At 49.9% G+C, this 13437-nt stretch overlaps 6 protein-coding genes across 6 annotated transcripts; 3 read left to right on the plus strand and 3 right to left on the minus strand.

Moving 5' to 3' along the window:
• Positions 1 to 1542: 1542 nt before the first annotated feature.
• M437DRAFT_36981 (extracellular glucoamylase protein) lies at positions 1543 to 3655 on the plus strand (the record flags this gene model as incomplete). The annotated part of the gene is made up of 6 exons (XM_041019550.1): positions 1543 to 1768; positions 1819 to 2102; positions 2153 to 2673; positions 2721 to 2934; positions 2990 to 3148; positions 3203 to 3655. 6 exons carry the CDS (start codon positions 1543 to 1545, stop codon positions 3653 to 3655), a joined length of 1857 nt encoding a protein of 618 aa, XP_040884723.1.
• Positions 3656 to 4511: 856 nt separating this feature from the next.
• Positions 4512 to 5441, minus strand: M437DRAFT_62082 (uncharacterized protein; the record flags this gene model as incomplete). Its single annotated transcript, XM_041024020.1, has 1 exon — positions 4512 to 5441. One exon carries the CDS (start codon positions 5439 to 5441, stop codon positions 4512 to 4514), a length of 930 nt encoding a protein of 309 aa, XP_040884724.1.
• Positions 5442 to 6073: 632 nt separating this feature from the next.
• M437DRAFT_36289 (uncharacterized protein) lies at positions 6074 to 7890 on the minus strand (the record flags this gene model as incomplete). Its single annotated transcript, XM_041019415.1, has 2 exons — positions 6074 to 6189; positions 6249 to 7890. The coding sequence occupies 2 exons, from the start codon at positions 7888 to 7890 to the stop codon at positions 6074 to 6076; spliced, it is 1758 nt and encodes a 585-aa protein (XP_040884725.1).
• Positions 7891 to 8121: 231 nt separating this feature from the next.
• On the plus strand, positions 8122 to 9314 carry M437DRAFT_80343 (uncharacterized protein; the record flags this gene model as incomplete). Its single annotated transcript, XM_041027337.1, has 2 exons — positions 8122 to 8679; positions 8730 to 9314. 2 exons carry the CDS (start codon positions 8122 to 8124, stop codon positions 9312 to 9314), a joined length of 1143 nt encoding a protein of 380 aa, XP_040884726.1.
• Positions 9315 to 9577: 263 nt separating this feature from the next.
• M437DRAFT_62085 (NAD(P)-binding protein) lies at positions 9578 to 10495 on the minus strand (the record flags this gene model as incomplete). Its single annotated transcript, XM_041024021.1, has 1 exon — positions 9578 to 10495. One exon carries the CDS (start codon positions 10493 to 10495, stop codon positions 9578 to 9580), a length of 918 nt encoding a protein of 305 aa, XP_040884727.1.
• A 1272-nt stretch (positions 10496 to 11767) lies between these two features.
• On the plus strand, positions 11768 to 13310 carry M437DRAFT_36825 (MFS general substrate transporter; the record flags this gene model as incomplete). The annotated part of the gene is made up of 2 exons (XM_041019517.1): positions 11768 to 12051; positions 12113 to 13310. Coding segments are annotated over 2 exons (1482 nt in total), but the record flags the coding sequence as incomplete, so codon positions are not given.
• Between the last annotated feature and the right edge of the window lie 127 nt (positions 13311 to 13437).

The following is a 13437-nucleotide window of genomic DNA, read 5'->3' on the forward strand; positions in this document are numbered from 1 at the left end:
CGTTGGTCTCTCAATCTCATTGTTCAGTCGCCCTCCTTCGTTACTCAAGTCCCAAACAGGAAGTTGGCCTTCATCACCGTCGGAGAATGTGACAAGAAACAAAGCTATGTCCGTGTAGTACATGCTGTGTGGTCACCCGCCGGTGGCTTGAATGGCTTGCTTTACCGATCGGCTCATTCAGGCACCTTCTGAGGCTCAGGAACAGATCCTTTCGCTTCGAGAAGCAGGGTTGATAGTGTCAGACGGAAGGACGCCCGTATGCAGCATTCGGGGCGACTACCACGTGGTATAAGGAGCAAGAAGCATTTTTTCAGGAACTGATTGGCAGGTCGTTGAAGGACTAACTTTTTGACCCCTCCTTTTTCCGGCTTTAAGTAGTCTCGTGCCTGGTCTTGGTATACCAGCACAAACGTGAGACAAGTCAAACTGCCCGGTTGGCATCCAGATGAAGCAGGTCGCAGGTTTTAGCTCTCTGGTAGAGCCGCAGCTCGTGCATCGTTGATGAGTTTAAAGTTCAGCTATTTCCGATCCAGACACGTGAATAGCAGACTTCGGTGTTATTCTCGACAACGGAGTTCGGCTGAATTACAAGGCTGATATACTCGGTCCTCTTCTTTGCGAATACGCAGATCGTCCATGGTTGACGACCGATGAAATGCTATAAGCGAGAACTAACGCACCTTCCTCAAAGAGCTCAAGGTTAGAGCAAGCTGAATGGATGCTTATACTGTGCTACTGTAGGCCACGCCACGGCTTTGAGACGAAACAGAGCTTACGTGCGAGAGCTCCGCTCACGCTGTAACTCATGGATAGACATGGGGAAATTGAGATTTTGGAGGAAGGTGAAAGGAGGATGTAGCGAGCGTGATGTCGCCGCATGACATGGTTTTAGTGTCAGGAGGTGCTATAGGATGACCACCATAGCATGTGGTCTAGATTTAATGGCTTGCACTGCATGGAAGCACTGATGATTGGCAAAGTGCGTTGGTGATCACCATGCGAAGTGTAGAAAGTGTAGACCATGCAGGGAGAAAGGGCAAAGTCTGCAGCTTCCCGAGACCTCCGTGCGGGAAGACGGGTGTGGGGTGTGTGGGGTTCATGGTGGCATCAAACACGCCCTGTTTCTCGCAACCTCGGCTCGAGTTCTTGCTTCATGTGCCAATAACCTCATCGCAAATTCTTCAAGCGAGCTCAGGAGGGCGTTGATCTTCGCTTCATGTAATTTCCTCCCGCCGGACAATGCTCACGATGATCAATTGACGATATTCGCTCGCTTTCCTCGCAGCCTTACCGCATTACGCCACTATGGATATGCACAGACAAATAGCTTGAGCAGGAGCGAACGTGCTCCAAGAAGCTTCGACAGAGCTCAAGTCTATTGATTCCTCGCATGTCTCTTGCTCTAGTCTGCAGGAACGCTCTGATCATGTTGTTCCTGCAGAAGTCCGACTTCCTGACCTGAAGCGGGCAGCCTTGGTAAACATATATAAATCAGTCTTCTGCTTGAACCAATTCATCGTCAACAGCACGATTCTTTCCATCATGCGTTTCCTTTCCACTCTTCCTCTGCTCCTCGGAGCTGCTTTCGCTCTCCCTTCGCCTGAGGACATTCAAGAGCGTGCTACTGGCTCTCTCTCTTCCTGGCTCTCGTCTGAGAACACTGTTGCTCTGCAGGGCGTCCTCAACAACATCGGCGCAGGCGGCTCCAAGGCTTCTGGCGCTAGTGCTGGTGTTGTGGTTGCTTCTCCTTCGAAGTCGAACCCTGACTGTGAGACTGTATGTCCGAAGTCGTATGAACCATCACTGACATCGATCCAGACTTTTACACCTGGACCCGTGATTCGGCTCTCGTGTTTAAGGCACTTGTGGATCAGCTCATTGCTGGTAACAAGTCTTTGGAGCCTCTCATCCAGCAATATATCAGTGCTCAGGCCAACCTACAGACTGTCAACAACCCAAGTGGTGGTCTCTGTTCCGGAGGTCTTGCTGAACCCAAGTTTGAAGTCAATCTTACACCTTTTACCGGTGCTTGGGGTAGACCTCAGCGTGATGGTCCCGCTCTCCGTGCAACTGCTATGATTGCATACTCCCGTTATCTCATCGTGAGTCAAGAACCATTAATTTGCAGACGACATGCTTATCTTTCTTACAGGCCAACGGTAACACTTCGGCCGTCAACAACATTATCTGGCCTATCGTGCAGAATGATCTGTCATATGTCACCCAGTACTGGAACCAAACTACCTTCGACCTGTGGGAAGAAATCAACAGCTCGTCCTTCTTCACCACTGCTGTGCAGTACCGTGCTCTTGTTGAGGGCAACAGCCTTGCCACTCAGCTTGGAAAGTCGTGCCCCAACTGTGTTTCTCAGACGCCCCAAGTTCTTTGCTTCCTTCAGTCTTACTGGACTGGCTCCTATGCCCTTTCCAACACTGGAGGTGGTAGATCCGGCAAGGATGCAAACTCGATTCTGACTAGCATTCACGTCTTTGATCCTGCTGCTTCTTGCGATTCGACCACATTCCAACCCTGCAGTGACAAGGCTCTTGCCAACCACAAGGTCGTCACCGATTCTTTCCGCTCCATCTACAGCATAAATCAGGGTATCGCTCAAGGTTCTGGTGTTGCTGTTGGCAGATACCCTGAAGATTCTTACTACAACGGAAACCCTTGGTGAGTTTGGTTCTTCACGCAGTGCATGGCTCAAGCTGATCTGATAGGTACCTCAATACTTTTGCTGCCGCTGAGCAACTGTACGATGCTGTCTACCAATGGAAGAAGATTGGCTCAATTTCGATTACCTCGATCTCTCTTCCTTTCTTCAAGGATGTCTACTCGTCTGCTGCTGTTGGCACATATGCATCCTCGACTACTACCTTCACCTCTATCATCAATGCTGTCCAGGTCTACGCTGATAGCTACATGTCTATTGCTGTATGTCTTGTATATATGTTGACATGCTTGCGCCATCACTGACAATTCTTTGTAGCAAAAGTACACTCCTTCCAACGGAGCACTTTCTGAGCAGTACAACCGCGCTGATGGTACTCCTCTCTCAGCAGCCGATTTGACATGGTCCTACGCCGCCTTCCTGACCGCCTACAATGCTCGTGCTAACGTCGTTCCTGCTTCTTGGGGCGCTTCATCTGTGAGTCTTTTCACCTGCACCAGAACTTTACATCCCACTGACGCATCCCTTCAGGCCAAATTGCCCAACTCCTGCTCCAGCGGTTCTGCCACAGGTCCCTGCTCTGCAGCCACAAACACCAACTGGGGCAACCCCGGCACTCCCACCACCAGCAACCCCACAACCACAACCGGAGGCTCCTGCAAAACAACCCCAACCTCCATCGCCGTAACCTTCAACGAGCAGAAAACCACCTCCTACGGCGAGAACATCTACATTGTGGGCAGCATCCCCGCACTTGGAAACTGGAACACTGCAAATGCAGTCGCGTTGTCTGCGTCCAAATACACCGCTTCCAATCCTGTTTGGAGTGTGACTATTAATTTTGCTACTGGTACTAGTTTTGAGTATAAGTATATTAAGAAGGCACAGGATGGAAGTGTTACTTGGGAGAGTGATCCTAATCGTTCTTATACTGTCGCTGGAAACTGTGCTGGTACTGCTACTGAGAATGATAGTTGGAGATGAAGTATGAGGGTGTTTTGTTGCAGGGATTTGGACACTCTTCTTGTGAGGAGAGATCAAGACTCCCTGAGGATGTTGCCATGATATGTCGGAGGAAGTTGTGAAGGAGGAATTTCATGATGCGTCAACACGGAGAAGAAAACATATAGATGGATATACTCGCAGGGTCATTCATCATACATAGAGTCACAATCACAATCATCTCTAAATAATCTAATTTCTAAAGCCTGCTTCTACCCTGAATGATGCCGTTGTTAGGGTCTCATGTCGGAGACGGGGTTGTTGCACAAGGTATAAACAATCCATGGGGTTTTCTTACTTGTAGTCGCACCCGAAGTCTGAATCTACTTAGCATGCTAAGGACCTGCCACCTCAACAATCATGGCCAGCGTGATGATCATTACCAAAACATGATCTAGTGACAGAAGTATTAGGCGCAATACTACTAATACAATTTCTCTGCGGAATTCTCGATCTTTGTATCTTTCTTACGACAGACCAGAAGACTGTGTTTCAGAATTTTCTTCTCAGGCGAGCGATCTATAAGTATCTTATATCATGGTTGTTGAGGTGGTCTTGATCAATAAGGTGGTAGACCTTCCCCTCGCTTGAGGATTTAGACTTGGGGCCAACTAGATCGAAATTCAAGGAGAAGAAGTATTCTTGTTTGGACTGTGCTCTCGCGCTTGTATAGCTCTGCGATATCTTGTCTGAAGGTATCTAACTCAAAAGCTCCCATTGCTGGTGGTAAAATGTAGGGTTGGGTATCAATGCATGCGTTCTTAGCTAGCCATGTCTCTTCTGTCTCTTCTCTCAGTTGTGCAAGCAAGCCGCAACCTCTCGAGCCTCTCCAGGTAATTCAACGGTGAAGATCTTGACTCCTCTTTCTGTCCAGTCTTCTGTTTACAGCTCCCAACACAACCTTGAGAATACCATCAGCAGTAAGGTGTTCGCCATCCGCACCTTTGAATGGCACCGTATCAACCATATCCCTCAACTCCACCCCCGCAATCTCGGCCAACTCATCATCCAGCGCACGCAAATGCGCACGCGCACCTTCATCCCGACCGACCTGGAAAAACTGGATCCCGACTTGCCAAGCCGGCGCATCGAGTTTGTCGAGTTTCTTTGCACAGCTGATGAGTGGGGCTTCCACATCATCACTGGGCTCGCCATCAGTGATAACAATCAGATTCAGCGGTTTGACAACTTCTGGACCTCGTTGCTCACATTCACGAACGTACGGTCTGAGGATTGAATCGAGACGTTGGCCAGTAGGTGTACCACCCCTCGGTCTCACACTAGAAAAGATCTCTCGGACGGTGGCTGCTGAAGTGACGTTTTTGTGATACGGACTGGCTGGGTTGTTGAGGAAGATAATGTCGATTCCATCTGCGTCGTGAGAGACACATATTGGTGTGATGGATTCCAGCGCTTCTTGGGTTTCGCGCCAACGACTTCCTGCCATGGAGCCTGAATCATCAATCAAGAAGATTGTGTCGAAGGTGCTGAGGAAGGCGTAGGGGTCATCTGCTGTTTGGGATTGTGGTGATGAGATTGCGATGGAGGGGATGGGGGCGGCGTTGGAGACTGGTGAGTAGGCTGGAGGTGCGGTGCCTTGATCCAAAGGTATGGGAGCTGGTGCTGAGTATTGGCTCTTCATGGTTTCTGTTCTTGAGGGTGTGCTGTAAGGATCTTGGATTGTGGGATAGGCGCGTGAGTTTTGCTGGGTGCCTCCTCCACTGCTGGTCGAGACTTTGCGTTTGATGCTGCCTAGAATATTGCGCATTTCGTCTGCTCTGATGATATGTGGATTTGAGTAGGTGGAATTTGGATCTTGAATTGGTACCAAAGGTTGCGAAAGTGTTTAAAATGGAAGGAAAAGCAAGGTCTTAAGTAGAAGAAAGTCCAAGAGCTTGTGCGCTTGGCCGTGTGATGTAAGGATTCAGCTAGAGGCAAGAACTGACTACCAAGATGACTCAGGTCACGGTCAGGTAACAAGACGGATACGCGGAGAGAGTTTGAACCACTTGAGGTTGTTCTTTGTCTTGGTTTTATGCTGGACCGTTGGCATTATAACTTGCTCACCTCCGGACACCGCAGCAAACCTACCAGAGGGCTGAGCCTAGCCGCGCGCCTTCTTAATTTGCAAGTTGCATCCGTTGCTTCTCAGCCATTCATCACGAGCGTTGTTGAATAGGAAGAGAAGGAGCAATTGACGGTTGGATGTTGAAGCTTGCACAAACGATATGAGGCGCAGCACTTGCCAAGGCGCAGCCCAAACTCAGCCTCATGGCGATGCAGCCTTCCGAACCAAGACCGATCATGCATCAATGCCTCGATACCCCGGCTCTCAGGCACGAGCAGGAAGAAAGTAAATGTTCATGTTCTCTTTCATTCAGATGACAATCGTCAATAACTTTATGCAAATGTACCGTCGTCATCTCCCGATGCCATATCATCATCATCCATATCCATATCACTACCGTCCTCACCAAGACCCTCGAACACCATGAACTTTTCGTTCTTGATCTCAGCTGTGAGAGCAATGTCAGCAACATTTCAGGCAGAAAGAGACAAAAGGCAGAAAACTTACTTCCCCACTTGACAACATAGCCAGGTTGAACCTCACAATCCGTTAGACGAGTCTTGTCCTCATCCTTGGGACCGCCTCCCTCGATCTTACACCTCTTGCCCACGATGCAGCCGGTGAGTGTCACGTTCTCGCCAACTGTACATCCTTCCATGAGCAAACACCTTGTCAATCTTGCACCATTGCCAATACTGCAACCAACACCAATGACGGACTCTTTGATGTTGACTCTGCTGCCAATTGTGACGTTCTCGGCCACCAGAGAATCAATCTCGCTGACTCTTGTTTGCTGTTGAATCATGTCTGGATGTGCGACCTTTGCGGTGTGTGCAAACGGTGATGGTGTAGTGCCAGTGGCTGTAGCTTCTGCCACAGACGGTAGTTTTGCGAGGCGGAGTGAGATGCTGAGGAGGAGGGAGGAAGTGTCGACGCGACGAATGAGGGGTTGAGTAGTAGGTTCAGTAACAGGAGGCTGGACATAAGCGAGAATAGGAGGGACCATTAAGGGATCCTGGGGCTCGTCGTCTGGTTGTAGGTTTCCAGGCACACGCGATGCAAAGGTTTCTGGTGAGCGCTTGAATGCAGATGAAGGAGGCTGTGTCATGGATGTTGTGCTCATAGCAACCAAGTCGACCTCTTCGTCGAGTTGCATACTGCTCGCCATCATCAAGTCATCAGCGTCTTGCGTGGAAGGTGCGTCACTCAGAACTTTGCGCAGATTCAACTTGTCAGCCAAACCCTGCTGCCAGCCAGCCTTTGCCCACCATCCGATAACATCCTCCGATAATGAGTCGAAAGCCTCGTTCTCCTTGATCATGTCTTTAACCCAGAAAGGAAGGAAGTAAACATGGGCATCTCTGTGCGAAGTCTTAATCTTGACCTTTCCGTGCTGGCGTAGTAGGGCGTGACGTAGAGGGAAGCTCTTTTGTTCTTCTGTGATATCCTTGACAGTACTGGTGGGAATGCTCAAGACGAGCTTTTCGACATGAGGTCGGAGGTGACCTTCCGGAGCAGGAACAGCAGGGCGTGGTAGAGGGGTTGTCGCAACCAAGTCAGTCTCGTCGCCTTTCTGGCTGACGCCTTCAAGACCTTTTGTGGGATACCACACAGCAAGACCTCCTCTGCGACCGCTCTTTTCACCACCAATTGTCATTGGTACAGGCTGGCCATCAACCATACCACCAGTGGCGCCTCCAAGACCAGCCTCGAGCACCATCCATGATTGCAACAGAGCGGAACCCTCGAGCTCGCAGATCAGATCACAGGGCAGAATGATGAAGTCAGAGACGATGGCTTTCTGAACTTCAGGAGTACGGAAAATTTCGGCGGTTCCGGTGGTTTGAGTCAAGTCCTTGGGGCAGAGCAGTTCTGGCTTGGGAGCAGGAAGGCTGGTGAGGTGAGGATTTTGGGCGAGGGCGGATTCCAAAGGAGCAGCGCTCTCGGGTGGTGTGATCAGAGTAATGTTTGTGACGCCCATACGGTAACACCAATCCAGAGGGTACCAGACCATAGGACGGTTAGCGATTGGCACTAGAGCCTTGGGATAGTCTGCGACATTCGAGGTGAAGGTGTTGAGCGACAGGCCAGGCCCGCACAGAATGAAGGCCTGGAAGCCAGCGTAGGGCATGTTGGTGGCGTGTGGCATGACCTGTGTGGTTGTTCCTCCTCTTATCTCCAAGATCAAGTCGTGTCCAGTCGTCTAGTTGTGTGCGATGCTCAAGGTGAAATGTGACGCATCGCAAACAGAATTTCGCGACTGAATCTCAGCCTCCCGCACTTCGACCACGCCAAGAAACGTGGGGTAGGTGTATACCGCTTGGACGCGACCTCGACTCTTTCATGTGACAGTTGAATCCTTGATGTGAAACTGAATGCAATGGATCGATATGATGCTGCCCGGCGAAGGCAGGCCCGTCCTGGTAGATCAGCATTAGGATACTGGCTGCCTTTGGTCGTTACTGTAACCATTGCGACGGCCGGCTTAGCCGCTTGGATCTGGAGCGAGCGCCAACAAGACGACGACGATGATGATAACGACCGACACGATGAAACAGAAGACGACACATACGACCACCCCCTCGAGTATCCTGACCATGTACCACAATCCAGAGACGATGCACCCGATGCTCCCGACCAAGGCTTCCTGGCTCGCATGACTGGCCGCACACCGTCACCTCAGCAGTTCTTCGATAATGCCGGCCAACGAATCCGCTCAGCTGTCGGCTTCTCTGGCCCCAGTACTGTCGAGAGGCAAAACGAAGGACCAGACCCTGCCTTCTCAGACAACGAACACTGGAACGAGGAAGCAGAAACAAAGCGATCTATGAGACCTGCTCCTTCAAGTCACCAGACCAACAAGCCCAAGAGAGCTGTAGCCATAGTTCTGAACGGAGAGGACCAACATGATGAATCTGCATACCATACCGATCACGCTGTAAGTTTAGCATCACGCCCTCGCAACAACAACCGCTAAACATGATCTAGTCTATCCTGTCTCACCTCCCCGAGCACATCGACCCTGCAGCCACGAACCTCTTCATATTGATCCACGCACCCAACCAATCACATCTTCCCGAGCTCCCGACATCCACATCCACCTCAACCACCCTCTCATCCTCATATGCATCTGTCTCCTATCCTGCCTCGTCCCCCAAGTCGCTGTTTGACTCACTCTGGCAAAAGTCCTTGTCTCTGGTAGATAAGCCTTCGCAAGTCTTGCCATTCTCAACCCCAACAGGCTACATACATATCCTTCGCCATCTCTCACCTTCGCTCGTCTACCTATGCGATATTCCCACTCTCTCCGGCCACAATGGCGAACATGTTCGACAACTCAAAGGCTGGGTTGGTCAGACGATTCTCGTAGTCGGGGACGATGGCGCCGGCGGCCTTTTAGACACAGAAACTGAGACCGAGGATGAAGGATCACGAAGAGGCAAGAGCAGAGAGCAGACGATCGACAAGTGGTGGGAGTCCTCGGATCTCGTCGGTCTTGGAAAAGACGTTGAAGTTGTGGACATAGGACGAATGGGCGAGGATTGGTGGAGAAGAGTCGTGAGCTCGAATTAAATACCCAGACAGTGTGCAATAGACTTCGTAAATCTGAACATGCTGGTGTCATCACTGAGGACCTGCTCATCTTGCTTACGAACCGGAACATGTTGGGATGTCATTACTCAGGAGGAGGCGTATTGTGATACAAAGACCAAATTGCTACAAGAGTATTCCTACAAATGTGTGTATATTGAAGAGGCAAAGACAGAGTATTAGAGTACTGCAACAGGCAACAAGCACAAAGGAAAAGAGATGTACGGAAAGAGACATCTGAAACTCTAGAATCCATGCTTAGCAAACTCCTTCTGGGTCCAATCCCACAGTTCATTGGCGAGTTTGTCATTCTTGAGTATCGCTTGGGTGTATTCGCTGCCTTTGGGTGTATAGAAAGCTCCACTTCTGACCTCTGTGCTGTTTGCAGTGCTTGCCCACAATTGCCTTTTAGCGCCGTCGTGTACATTGGTCAGGAATGGAGTCAAAAAGACTGACATCGCCCGACCAACGTAAGGCCTCTTGAACATGTTGTCCCAGATGCCAGTATTGACGACCCCAGGATGAAGAGCGACAGACTTGATGGCTGGATACTTTTGAGCGCATACTTTGGTGAACAAGTAGTTTCCGAGTTTGGATTGACCGTATTTGGCTATGGATCCAGTCTTTTGCATTGGAGTCTTCAGGTCGGCAAATATGATGCCTTGCTTGGGGGCTTGTTTGAAGATCTCAGAGCTGAGATTGATGATCCGGACGTCACTGTTGGGTTGTTTTGCTGTTTCCTGCAAAAGTGGAAGCAAGAGTTTGGTGAAGAGAGTCGGTCCCATATAGTTCGTTCCAAACTGAATCTCATAGCCATCGGTGGTCAGACCTGAAGAAGCATTCGCCAAACCGGCATTGTTCATCAGGATGTCCAGACGGTCGTTTTCGGCGAGTATGAGATTGGAAGCCCGTTTCACAGATGCGAAGGAAGCCATGTCGATTTCAAGGTAGTGGATCTTTCCTTTTGCGGTTGGCACGTCCTTGACAATCTCTTCGATGGCAGCGTTTCCTCGCTGACTTGTTCGGGCGGCGAGATACACTTTGGCGGGATTATGTTTGACTAGTTGATGTACACTTTCTTTGCCGAGACCGCTGCTGCCGCCGGTCACGATGATGACCTTTCCTGATAGGTCAGGGATGTCGCTCGTAGGATTGAAAGACATAGTTGAGATGGTTTCAGTGGTGAGCCAGATCTGTGACGGCTCAGAGACCTTTTGTCTAAAACTGTGGCTCCCAAAGAAGGTTGGCTGGCAGCTTCTGATTGTCCGTGGACCGGTAGTCGAGGAATCTGATTAATGATGGGTTTGAAGAGATGACTCAACACCGGCAAAGTTTTGGATTCTTTGATGCGTCTCCCATGTTCTTCAGCAGGTGTGACCAATCTTCTTAGACCTACCTATGCTACAAAAAATGTCGATGGCAGCGAGACCATGATGGGCACAGAGCCGGAAGCATGATATGGTGCCCCATCAGACTCGACGTTCTTACGTGCGAAACTCGTAGATGTGTGTTCTCTTTTTCCTAGAACGCTTTTTTTTTTCCTTTGGAGCGACTAGCAAGTGCATTTGAATTCTTGCCATGCATCTCGCAATAGAACAAGCCTTGTGAGGGTGATACGTTGAGATCTCTCGGCATGACGCTTGACTGCAAGGCTGATCGGAGGAATGATTGCCCGACCATTTGCCATTCTCGAACATTTCCATCTCTCTTTTCCACCCGTCAAACACATGCATTGCTCCGAAGTCCTTTATGCAATTATCCCATGCAGAGTTTTACGGCCGTTGACTCATCAAAGTCGCGATAAGATGTCCCTCGAAATATCCTTCCACAGGCTGCTCTCAAGCCCTGTACGAGAGTTTGTTGACTGATCATCACGTTTATGGTAATTCTTGCGAAATGTCAGCGACTGCATGCTGGATGCGCATTGCCAGCCCAGCTTATCCCAGCTGCAATTGAATCGACTCGGAGAAACGACAATACCGTCGGAGTCTGTTCACTATTCATGGCAGCGAATTTTACAGTCGCCTTGCCATCTTGCATGGTTACCCCGTGTCATTTGACGGCTGAACATGTTCGTGAAGATGTATTCAGCTTACAATCACCTGCAAGAGCAGCTGAAATATAAAGTGATAGAGGATGGTGCCGTCTAGGGACATCAAACACAACCTAGCTTTCTTTCATCGTCCATCTTACCATCATCACTACTTTCAACATTGATAATGTCTTCAACCTCCGACAAGCCTGCCCCCAACACAGACCTCGAAGATCAACGCTCGAGTATCTCAGATCAGCAAGAAGCAAAGTTTGAGAGGGGCATACCCGACTGGAAATGGTATCTTGTTTGTGTTGCTATCTATGTTGGAGCCCTACTATACGGTATGAACTTGTTGATCTTCTTGAGTGTCTCGACATAATGGCTGACTATCTATCCAAAAGGTCTCGATACCACCATCTCAGCAGATGTACAAGCACCAATCCTTGAAACGTTCGGAGACATTGAGAAACTCTCATGGGTTGGTATTGGTTTTCCTATGGGAAGTGTGTCAATCGTTCTGCTGGTTGGAGCTCTCTTTGCACTATTCGAGATCAAATGGATGTTCATCGGCAGTCTCGTATTGTTCGAAGCTGGTTCTGCACTTTGTGGAGCTGCACCTGATATGAACGCGCTGATCGTTGGTCGGGTTGTAGCTGGTATGGGTGGCGCTGGCATGTATCTGGGGTAGGTTGCAAAGCTCAGACGCATCTTGAGACTGTCATATGCTAACGTTCGACCCTGACAGGGCGTTGACTTACATCACAACCTTCACGAGCAAGAAAGAACAACCCATCTACAACGCCTTAATCGGCCTATGCTGGGGCACAGGTTGTATCCTAGGGCCTGTCGTCGGCGGAGGCTTTTCCGACAGCTCTGCGACCTGGAGATGGGCCTTCTATATCAACCTACCCTTGGCTGCTGTCATGTCTCCTGTGTACCTCTTTCTTCTGCCAACTCACAACCCAAGGCCGGACACCAGTGCTAAGCAGAAGCTCGCCACAATTGACTGGCTGGGTGCTTTCCTGTTTGCCGGCATGTTCTCTATCTTGCAAGTTGCGCTCACATTCAGCGGCTCGTTGTGGAAATGGAACGAAGCTGGCCCAATCGCGCTCTGGGTTGTCTTTTTCGTCTTCCTGGTCGCCTTTGTTGTGCAGCAAGCCTTCTGTATCGGCACCGTACCTTCGCGCCGTCTGTTTCCTGTTCACTTCCTGAAGAGCAGAACTTTGGTACTACTTTATGCTGGTACAGCGGCGTCTTCGACTGGGCTTGCCCTCGGTGTCTACTATATTCCCATCTTCTTCCAGTTCACAAGGGGCGACTCACCGATCAAGGCTGCTGTCCGACTACTACCTTACATCTGCGTCTTTGTCGCATCAGTCATGCTCAGTGGCGGTCTCCTACCAGTCCTTGGTCGCTACCAACCTTTCTACATCGTTAGTGGTGTGCTATTGGTCATCGGTGGCGCTCTGATGCATACCGTCCATCTAGACACTTCGGCATCGAAGATCTATGGATTTGAGGTCCTGATGGCTTGTGGAGCAGGCTTGAGCATGCAAGTAGCCTACTCCGTTGCTGTCGCCGTTGCCGATACAGTCGACACTCTGAACGCAGTTGGTTTTATTAACGTGGCTCAGATCGGGTCGATCAGCATTGGCCTGAGTATTGCTGGTTGTCTGTACCAGAACATCGGGTTTGACAACATCAAGAACGCCGTATCGGCATATCACTTTTCAGATGCTGAGATTAGAGCTGCACTTGGTGGTGCTCATTCTGCTATATTGGCTAGTGGAGACTTGGAATTGATGCGTCTGGTGCTCGAGGCCATCGCTTCTACACTCAGAGATATCTGGGTTTTGAGCATTGTGGCTGGCGCAGTCGCTCTTTTGAGCGGTATGTTTATGAAGAGAGAGAAGCTCAATCTGGAGATGACCGCAGGAGGTTGAAGGAGAAATGGATCCGACAACAACTGTTTGTGACCAGTGCCCAGTAATTGAGGAAACGGTAATGAGGAACATATTAGGATAGAATAACGGCTGGAGCTTTCTTTTTGGGTCAGGAACAGGCGTTTGA

Source organism: Aureobasidium melanogenum (genome assembly GCF_000721775.1).
Source record: "Aureobasidium melanogenum CBS 110374 unplaced genomic scaffold scaffold_1, whole genome shotgun sequence".
NCBI lineage: Eukaryota > Fungi > Ascomycota > Dothideomycetes > Dothideales > Saccotheciaceae > Aureobasidium > Aureobasidium melanogenum.